At 37.3% G+C, this 11,160-nt stretch overlaps 1 protein-coding gene across 1 annotated transcript in view; it reads right to left on the bottom strand.

Annotated features, from left to right (window-relative positions):
* Nucleotides 1-581: 581 nt before the first annotated feature.
* The window catches only part of STAP1 (signal transducing adaptor family member 1), a 37,768-nt gene continuing 27,189 nt past the window's right edge, over nt 582-11,160 (bottom strand). The window contains exons 8-9 of the mRNA XM_004419106.3: nt 9,586-9,682; nt 582-656 (exon numbers count right to left, since the gene is read on the bottom strand). Coding sequence (XP_004419163.1) covers nt 595-656; nt 9,586-9,682 — 159 coding nt within the window. The 3' untranslated portion in view covers nt 582-594. The remainder of the gene's footprint in view (nt 657-9,585; nt 9,683-11,160) is intronic.

Genomic DNA, 11,160 nt, shown 5'->3' with positions numbered 1-11,160 from the left:
TGCTTTAGAGCTAGCAGAAAGACAACATCAGGGAAAAATATGGAAATTGATAAATTTCATTTATTTCCAGTAACAAAAAATGTAGCATAGAGTATTTCCATTGGGAAAGGGCTTTTCCTAGTACATTTCATGTCTCTGGTTTCTAGCTACCTAATTAGAATGACTTATATTTGATAAATTGGTCAGATCAGATTTCAAGAAAACCTAGTGAGGCTTTTTTGGAATTCCTAGAATTTACGAGAACTAGAAAATCTGCTCTGGAAACTGTATAGACAGAAATGTATTTATCTGAAGCCTAGAGAAATAAAAACTTCATTTGGAAAAGATCATATGTTTTCAACTTATATCCGTGCATGGGAATGCATATATCTCTGAGTTGCCCTCACAGCTATATTCTGTGGTTTCCTGCTGAATTGGTTTCATTCTGATAAGATAATGAAATTGTATGCTACAATGTTTAATTCTGGTGTCCAGCTAAGTGACTTGGTAATCAGGATCAGGAAAATAGAGGTGATTTTCTTTAAAAGTCAGATCTTCCTTTTGAAAATAATAAATTACCAATGTACATGAAGAAGGTAGGTTTCCCATTTTGGTTCATGCAATATGTAGATTTTTCTTCAGCCTCTCTCCTCTCCCTTCTATGGTGGGTTCTTGGCCTAGAAATTGTGGGTGGAGAAGCTTGATTAAATAAAGAACCAGTATGGAGGAACAGGACAGTTTTTTATTTTCAATGTGAATTGATTTTCCTGCTTGTACATGGAACATTGGTGGTGTGTTTAATAAATGTTAATTAAATACTGAATATTCAGATGCTTTTTTTAATTTTTATTTTATTGACTTGTAACTTGATTCCTAGTAAGTTTTTCTCTAGGAAGCATTTTTTTCTCCCTGGCTAGCTTAATATCAGGTACCTACCCTACCATATTTTAAAGTGGCTTTTAGTTTAAACTGCTAATTTCTGAAGTTGGGAAAAATAAATTGAGGAGATATCTTTGACCATTCTGGTTCCATCATTGTTCTTGCCCTCTGGTGTCATCTCTTGAAAGCTGAATGCTGACATGGGTTAACAAGGATCAAAGAAAATCTCATTTTCTTTTTGGTAGTATTTTATTGGAAATAACTTTCTCCAGGTCTCCAGATTTTAACCCTTAGGTGCACTACATCTCCCATTTCCCAACTTAAGGCAAATTAAAGCTAAGGGCTCTAGCATTCCCACTATGCCCCAATTAGGTGAGCCCAAACTCCTGAAACAAATGTAGGGTTCCCCAAAGTTTCGTTTAAACTTCAGCACTATTTGTCAAGATGGGTTTTAATCTTTTTGTAGTTTTTCTTATAAAGGCCTGTTTCTATTCATTTACTCTTCCAGTTTACTTTTCTGTCATCTTTCTGCTTTTGAAAGAAAATATATTACAGAAGATAGTCTGATTATTTGAAGTATCTCTCCATGTGCCGCTCTAATTCCATCTTTTTATATGTCGTTTCATAATCCTTATAACAAGGAATCTGAAATACAGAGAGGTTGAGTAATTTGTTCCTGATCACAAAGAAAACTGAACCAGTTCAGCCACCAGAGCAATGATAATCTGGTTGTCTGTTTCTAAAAGTATTGACATTTTACATGAACAGCCCATTTTTGGTTCTTTCTTTCCATTCTCTCTTTTTTCTCTTGTGGCCCTGCTTTGAGGATGGTCCCAGTCAAGGTGCTGCACTGTAGCAGTGGCAGCATGAGCACCTAAAACCCCAAGAGAAAACTCATCCTTCTGGTCAGAGAAACCAGGAAAAGTGGGCCCTGTGGTCTGAAGAATGGGGCGGGGGGAGTGGGGAATGAGAGAGGAAGGCTGGAATTCGTGTTTTTTTCTTTGTCTTCTCTTATCTTTTGCCCCAAGGGCAGCCCTGGTCTCACAGAACTACATGGCAGCACAGGTAGCTACAACTCAAGAAGCCCCATCTTTCTACCTAGAAGACCAGGAAAAAGGAACCTGGTAGCTAGAGAGTGTGTGGGAAATCCTGGAGAAGTGAGAGAGCTAGAAAAGAGCATCCCCTAGTTTTATATATGAAGTGACACAAGTTCTAGGCTCACCTCTGAGCTGTGCATGCACAAAACAGATATAAAACAGATAGCAAAGGCTTTAAGAACTAAACTAAGATATAAACCACTGCCTGAGTCCCAGCCTAAGCTCAGAGATACACATGCATGAGACAGACCCAAAGCAACATAACAGTGGCTTTGAAAACTGAACTGATGCTGGAACCCCTTCCCACAGAAAGTAAGGCAGAACTGGGTCAGTCTATTCAGAATGATTGCCTGCTTTAAAAAAGAAAAAAAAAAAAAAGCTCCAGAGAATTTTGAGAGGACCTAGAGGCTCATGCCATAATGTTCAAAATGTCTACAATACAATTCAAAATTACTTGATAAACAAAGAGCCAGAAAAATATGACCAATTCTCAAGGAAAAACACAACAGATGCCAACATTAAGATAACCAAGATGTTGAAATTATCAAAGTCTTTGAAGAACTATGTTCCATGAAGTGGTGATAAACACTCTTGAAACAAATGGAAGGATAGATAGGCTTGACAAAGAAAAACTATAAAAACCAAGCAGAAATTTTCAAAATGAAAAAATATCTGAAATAAAAGATCCACTGGATGGGCTCAGAAGTTCTTCAAGTTGAAGGGAAATGATACCATAGGAAAAAGAAAACAACAGGAATGGAAAATATCTGGGTAATAATAGACTAGTTTTCTCAAATTCTTTACTATATTTAACTGTTGAAAGCAAAAATTATCATTTGTTGGAGTTTTCAATGTTATGTAGATGTACTATGACAACTTAAAGAGGGGAGAGTAAAGGAACCTATATGGTTGCAAGTCTTCTGCATTTTCTTTGAAGTAGCAAAATTATTGACTCTACATAGATTGGGAAAATTTAGATATGTATATTGTAATTTCCAGAGCAGCAACCATAAATAATAATACAAGGATAGCCAAAAAGTCAATAAATAAAAATGGAATACTAAGAAGCAATCAGATTATTGAGAAGAGAGCAGGATTGAGGTTGGGGCCACAGAGGAAAAACAAGTGACAAATAGACAACAATAAAATATTGGACAAATCCAACTGTATCAAAAACCATATTAAATGTAAATAAAGTCAGAAATTTTCAGATGGGATTTTTTTTAAAAAGCAATACTTAAATATATGTTGCCTCCAAGAAACCTACTTTAAATAGAATGACATAGATAAGAGTAACAGGATTGAAAAAGAAAAATGATGCAAACACTTTTTAAAAAAATAGTTGGAGTGGTTTTATTAATATCAGACAAAGTACACATCAGGACAAGGAAAGTTAACATAACGATAAAGGAGTTAATCCACCAAAGAGAGATAATCTTAAAAGCATATGCACCCTGTGGTGGACAGACTTTAAGGTAACCCACATGATTCCCATTTCCTGATATTCACGAATTGTGTAAACCCCATATCTTGAGGGTAGGTTGGACCTGTAACTTACTTCTAACGAATAGAATATGGCAAAGGTGATGGGATGTCCTACCATGGTTATGTTACATTATATGACAAAGGTCATTCCCATGATTATGTTACATTATATAAGACTCCATCTTGCTAGTAGATTTGCTCTATAGTCCCTCCTCCCTTCTGCCTTCACTCCCTTCCCCTACCCTTCATTGCTATCTTTGAAGAAGCCAGCTGCTATGAATCCTACAGCTGCAAGGAAATGAATTCTCCAAACAACCTGAGTGAGTTTGGAAGTGGATGCTTCCTCAGTCAAATCTCAGATGACCCAGCCTTAGCCAACACCTTGACTGCAACTTTGCAGAAGACCCAGCTAAGCCAAACCCAGACTCCTAACCCACAGAAACAGGAAAGGATGGAGTAAGGGGAGAGAGAGAGAGAATATGAATATTTGTATACAAATAATCTATCACTGGAGATGCAGAACTACTGAGGTTTTAAAAAAAGGCATTAGACATAAACATGGGTGTGGATTCCAGTTTCACTTAACTAGCTGTGTTTCTGACTTGACTTCTTTAACTAGCCAGCATGAAAACTACTTAAATGTTGCTTTTCTTGATCATAAGATGGAGATAATAATCATACCTTCCTCATAAGATTGTTAGGAGAAATAAAATGAGACAATTCGCGTAATCCTGGCACCTCACACAGTGCCTGGCACGTAGTAAGTATACGGTGACCAGGGCTCTAGGACTTGCGATGGTCCTTTCGTTTTTCTGAAAGTGACAGTTTTCCTCTAGGAAGCAGGGAGGTTGCTTTTTCCTTCCCCAGTGCTATGCTTAGGCATTGATTCATCGATTTATTCTACCAACATCCATCAGTTTCCACCCTGCCAGGCCCTGGGCCAGAAGACTAATTCAAAGACTTAGAAAAAATGAACCAATTCCTTGAAAGACACTACCAAAATTCACTCAACAGATAATCTGAATTGTCCTACATCTATTAAAGAAGTTGAATTCATAGTTAAAAACCTTCCAGCAAAGAAATCTTCATACCCATAAGGCTCATTGAGTAAATTCTACCAAATATTTAAGCAAGAAATAATACCAATCCTACACACACTTTTCAGACTATAGAAGAAGAGGGAATACTTCCTAGCTCATTTTTTGATGCCAACATTACATTAATACCAAAACTAGAGAAAATAATTATTTTAAAAAAACAGATAATACATTATGACCAAGTGGGTATATGCAAGGCTGGTTCAAAAGTGAAAAATCAAACAACTGATTCACCATATTAACTAAATAAAAGGAAAAATCATGTGAGCATCTCAGTAGATACAGAAAAATCATTTGACAAAATTCAATATCCATTCATGATTTAAAAACAAACAAAACACCTCTCAGGAAACTAGGAACTTCCTCAATCTGATAAAGGGCATTTTTTAAAAAAACCTACAGCCAACATCATACTTATTAGTGAAAGATGGAATGTTTTTCCTTTAACGTTTTTTTTCCCCCCAAAGCCCCAGTAGATAGTTGTATGTCATAGTTGCACAGCCTTCTAGTTGCTGTATGTGGGACGCGGCCTCATCGTGGCGGGAGAAGCGGTGCGTCGGTGCCTGCCCGGGATCCGAACCCGGGCCGCCAGCAGCGGAGCATGCGCACTTAACCGCTAAGCCACGGGGCCGGCCCAAATGTTTTTCCTTTAAAACTGAGAGCAAGGCAAGGATGTCCACTCTCATCATTTCTATTCATCACTGTTCTGGACATCCCAGCCAGTGCAATAATACAGGAAAAATAAGTAAAAGGTATCCAGATTGGAAAACGTCAACTGAAACTGCCTCTATTCACAGATAGCATGACTTCTACATAGAAAATTCCAGAAAATCTACAAAAAATAAGCTTTTAGAAATGAATAAGTGAGTTTAGCAGAGTCTTGGAATACAAGGTCAATATACAAAAATCGTATTTCTGTATACTACCAATAAACAATTGGAATTACAAAACAGTATCATTTATAATAGCACCAAAAAACTAAATACTTAGGTATTAATCTAACAAAATATATACAGGATCTATATGCTGTAATCTACAAAGAACTGTGAAAGAAATCAAAAACAACCTAAATAAATGGAGGTATATACTTATTCCTCAATTAGAAGACTCAAGATGTCGGTTCTCCCTGAACTGACCTACAGATTCAACCAAGTCCAAATCAAAACCCAGGAGAATTTTTCTGTAGATAACAACAAGCTGATTCTAAAACTTTTACTGAAAGGAAAAGAAACTAGTCCAAACGATTTTGAAAAGAACAAAGTTGGACTCATACCTCCTGATTTCAAAATTACCGTAAAGCTACAGTAATCAAGATAGCATAGTATTGGCAAAAGGTAGGAACATATATCAATGTAAACTGATCCATAAAAATATAGTCAGTTGGTTTTTTACAAAGGTGCAGAGGCTATTTAATGAAGGAAGGATGATCTTTTTTTAACAAATGGTGCTAAAACAATTACATACCTAAATGTAAATAAAATAAACTTTGATCTATTCTTCACACCTAAACAAAAATTAATTCCAAATGGATTATAGACCTAAATGTAAAACATAAAACTATAACACTTCTAGAAGAAAACATAGGAAAAAAATCTTTGTGATCTTGGATTGGGCAAAAAATTCTCAGATATGACAACAAAAGTATGATTTATAGAAGCAAAAATTAATAATTTGTACTTCATCAAAATTTAAAACTTATGCTCTGCAAAAGACACTGTTAAAAGAATGAAAAAACAAATGGAAAATTTTTGCAAGTCACATATCTGACAAACAACTTGTATTCAGAATATGCACAGAACTGTCAAAACTCAACCATAAGACAGCAAACAACCTAATAAAAATATTTTTTTTATTGAGCAAAAGATTTAAACAGTTATTTTACCATATTAGATATATGAATGGCAAATAGCACATGAAAAGATGCTCAACATCATTAATCATCAGGGAAATGCATATTAAAACCACAGAGAGATAGCACTATACTCTTATTAGAATAACAGATGAGTGGTGTAGGTCCATGCCCGGGAACCAAACCCAGACCGCCAAAGCAGAATGTGCTGACCTTAACCATTAGGCTACCAGGGCTGGCCCTAAAATAACTCTTTTTAAAAATGACAATACCAACTGCTACCAAAGATGCAACTAGAACTCTCAGACATTGATGGCAGAGGTGCAAAAAGGTAGGACCACTTGTGAAAACAGTTTGGCAGTTTCTTATAAAGTTAGACAGACACTTATTATATGACCAAGTAATCTCATTCCTAGATATTTGACCCAAGTGAAATGAAGACTTGTGTTCACATAAAAATCTGTATATGAATATTTATATAGCTTAATAATTGCCAAACACTGGAAACAACCCTAATACATTTAAATTGATGGATGAATAAACAAACTAGCACCACCAAACAGTGAAATACTATTCAGCAATAAAAAAGAAAAAATTAGTAATACAACACTTGTGTGAATCTAGACATTATGAGGAAAGAAATCAAAATGTTCCATACTATGATTCCATTTATATGACCTTCTGGAAAATGCAAAACTAGAGGAATGGAAAATAGATCAGTGGTTGCCAGGGATTGTGGGTGAGAAGAAGGATCGACTAAATATGAAGATTTTGATTGTGGTGGTGGTTGTCAAAACTCATGGCACTGTATACTAATAAAGAGTGAATTTTATTGTAATTTTTTCTTTCCAAAAAATTGAATACTTTTTGAAAGAAATATAGCTCCTGTATGTAAGACATACCACACTTGGAATTATTTATTCATTTCACAGCTTCTCCTGTACTAAAAGCTCCAAGAGATCCATACTTTATCCTCAACATTAAGAATTTCTAGCCCAAGGACATATAGCTACCCTTCTCTCCTTAACTGCTCTGAGATCTCAAGTAAGAGATCCTGGGCCAACCTCTTCAAGGATTAAAGACCACATGAAGAGAGTGGTTCAGCCAGCCCCAGCTGACCACCAGCACCAGCTGTGTGAATGAGGCCAAGTTGGACCATCCAGCCCCAGTCAAGCCACCAGCTGGTTATAGTCGTATCAGTGACACCAAGTGAGACTAGCAGAAGAACTGCCCAACTGAATCCAATCCAAATTGTTGAGGCACAGAATTGTGAGCAAAAAAAATGGTTGTTGATTTAACCACCATGTTTTGGGAGTGGTTTATTACACAGCACTAGATAACTGACACAATATCATTCATGGAGGAGGCTAATTATATTGGATTCCCCTCTCCCCTAAAGATTTTTTTATTTTAGAGATGTTACAGGAAATCCTTCGCTCTCTGAAGAAAAAAAAAAAAAAAGGCTTATATTAACAGCTCATTCCCAGAGATTTCTATTAGGTGGTGTTTTCCTGCATAAAGCCCAGGTAATGTATTATGCTGGCCATATCTATAGTAATGTGTTCATCCCTTGTGGTTATATTTTAAGAGAAATGTTCAGAAATTAGTGTACAGAGAAGGTCAAAGATGAGAGTGAGAGAGCTGAAGGAACTGATAAGGGATAGATGACAGAGAGACTAACAGACTAAGACTAAATGGCTGTTTTTAAGTGTGTGTGTGTGTGTGTGTGTGTGTGTGGAGATCAGCCCTGTGCTAACATCTGCCAATCCTCCTCTTTTTCTGCTGAGGAAGACTGGCCCTGGGCTAACATCCATGCCCATCTTCCTCTACTTTATGTGGGATGCCGCCACAGCATGGCTTGCCAAGCGGTGCATCGGTGCGCGCCCGGGATCGGGACCAGCAAACCCCAGGCCGCCGCAGCGGAGCGCGCGCACTTAACCACTTGCTCCACCAGGCCAGCCCCTGTTTTTAAATATTTGATGGGCTTTTTAAAACCCTGTGTTGTTTTAAAGCCAGAAATTGGGTTAATATGTAGAAATTAAAGGAAGAAATGTTTCACACTCAATATTAAGGAAGAATTCTCTAATATGAAAGCTAACCAAAAGTGAACTATGCTGCCTCAAAAAGTAGGTGCAACTATCATTAGAAATTTTCAAACAAGCTAAATGGTCACATCTTAGAGATGTTTTCTGTACTGAGTGTGCAAGTGATTCCTATACAGACACTGTGCTGGATAATTTTCAAAAGTTCCTCCAGACTCTTAGTTTTGGCATCACAAGACTCATAGCCATGTTTTAAAACTTGGACTTTTAAGCTTACTATCCTTTTAATTAGTGAGACTTTCTAGATATGTCATGAGGCAGGTAGCCAAAGTTGTTTTCCCCTCATAATCTGTAGGAACAGGGACTTGTTTTGGTAACTGAATCTAAACAAGCTGGAGGTATTTTGTTTCTCCTGTTTACAGCTTGTTTCAAACGATGAAGAGAAACTATCACATCCAGCCTGCCCTGCTCTGCCAAAAACTGGACTACAGACAGGACCAGCCTCATGGTCGTCTGAACTGTGCAGTTGCACAGGGTCCCATGCTTGGTTTAATGGTCTGCTATCACTGTTTTGAAATTCTTAATAATTTATGAACAGTGGCCCCAGAAATTCTGTAGCCAATCGTGACTACAATTTTTATCTGTAGTTCCTCACTACCCACTCACTCCTTGTTATCTTGCACTCTGACTTCTGCCTTTATGGTAGAATAAGACCTCTCTCTCAAATCATCTACTGCCTAATGGCCAGTTCCCATAGTCTCTCCTTAATCCTCATCTATTTTAATCTGTCTAGAGCATCTGACATTGTTGACAGACCATACCTTTAAATTCACGGTTTGTTTTCCATGACTCTATATGAGTATGCTTTTCTTCTTATCTCTGAACTTGTTTGATAAAGCCAAGTAGAATGATGGAATAAATAGTCACAATACATGCCTCAGGGTTTTTCTTTCTCTGGAATGAACCTATACTTTATCCCCCAAGATGTATTGGTACTTCCTTATTTTAACAGAGTCAGTGACAAAATGATTTCCAAATGGATAAATTTAAAGGCTGAACTACAGTCCTACCTGGTTGGTATTACAAATCATATACAGGGTTTTTTGTTGTTGTTTCGTTTTGCTTTCCTTAATACAGCAATAAAGTGAAGAACATACCAAGGGTTTCATCAGTTGAATATATAAATGGTCGTAAATTTCCTCGAGTCTCCTTCATGAAATAATCAATGACGCTGAAAAGATTTGGGAGTGTAACCTGTGTAAAGATAGAGTAACAGAAAGCTCAACTGAAATTTACTGGAGATTACTGTATATTTCCTGACCTCCAGAAAATCATGTCAGTACCTCACTTAAATGGCTTACTGAATGGCCATGGTTTTACCCACTCATGCATTTTATTTCTCCATTATAACCATATCTGATTTCTGTTGAGGAATTATCCCTTTCCCATTGGATGCATGCTGGTGGACAATAATTAGGTACTCTGCTCTTCCCCAGTCATCCATAAGAATGTGACTCAAGTTAGTCCAGAAAAGGCTCCCTTCCTGAAATTTGAACTTGAGTAGAGGAATAGGAAAGAATAGCAGATTCCTAATCAGATGGTTCTTACTATAAGTAACTGCTTCCTAGTCCCTGGAGGTTTTCTAGCCTTCCAGTCATTCTGTGTGCTTCCTGTGTTCTTCAAATAAAGTCATTTTTGCTTAAGTTAACCACAGTTAGTTTCTTCTGCTTAAAACCTCAGAACCCTTAAAGCCAGAGAATTTAGCATTTTAATATCTCATTGTAACAGGATAATTTACTTGGCTAGGAGTAAGTGAAATCTGTTGCTACTCCCAAATCAATATTTTTATACAAGTAAAATCAGGTTAAATCTCAATATCCCTAGTAACCTTGAAGAGGAAAAAACATTTACAAAATGATGACCTGGTTTAAGTGTAGGGTTGGGGAGTGTGAAAGGTGAAAAAATAATCCAGGCTGTTAGCTTTCCTTACGCTGGGGACTGTTTGGGCTAATGACAGGTAGATGAGCCCCAGTTCACTGGTTGCAGAGGCATTTTCTTCTTCTCTGACAATTGCTTCTAGTCACTTGGTTATTTGGATTATCCTTCAGCAATCTAGTTCTCTGTGTCCTTCATTAGAATTTTTGAAAAAGCCCAGTCAGGCATGGACATGAGAACTGAGAAGCTCTGGGAAGCATTTAGGGCAAAGATGTAAGGTGGGGTCTATGAATCAGCAGTTGTCTTGCTCTTGGCAAAGGTCACTACTGCACTCTAAGGGTTATGGTCAAAACACAAGAAATTGAACCATACTGACCCTTTCTCTGCTTGATCAACACAATGGGCCTGGAGAGGCAGAGGATCTAGGAGCTCAATTTTAGAGAAGATGTCATAAATATCTTCAAGACCCACTGGTTCCATTTAAGTGCTATCACTTTCCTGGCCTAATCTTCCCACCACTGCAGCCTAAGATTACAGAGTTATATTCCATTTTTTCCACCACCCTGGGCCATAGGCCACATTACTACATTCTCATGGGTTGAGACCAGTGTAAATACCAGTTCTCCCACCTGTGTAATAAGCATTACCTCAGGGTAATGATAAGGATTAAATTAGATGGTATATGTCAAGTACTTAGCTCTGTGCCTAACATAGTATCTAATGGTTACAATATTATATCATTAGCCCCATGATAAGTCACTTGGGATAGGAGAGGGGTTGCAGACAAGGAAGAAACC

Source organism: Ceratotherium simum, chromosome 8 (assembly GCF_057802395.1).
Source record: "Ceratotherium simum simum isolate JZ-2026a chromosome 8, ASM5780239v1, whole genome shotgun sequence".
Classification (NCBI taxonomy): Eukaryota; Metazoa; Chordata; class Mammalia; order Perissodactyla; family Rhinocerotidae; genus Ceratotherium; species Ceratotherium simum.
This window is presented reverse-complemented; position numbering and strand designations above follow the sequence as displayed.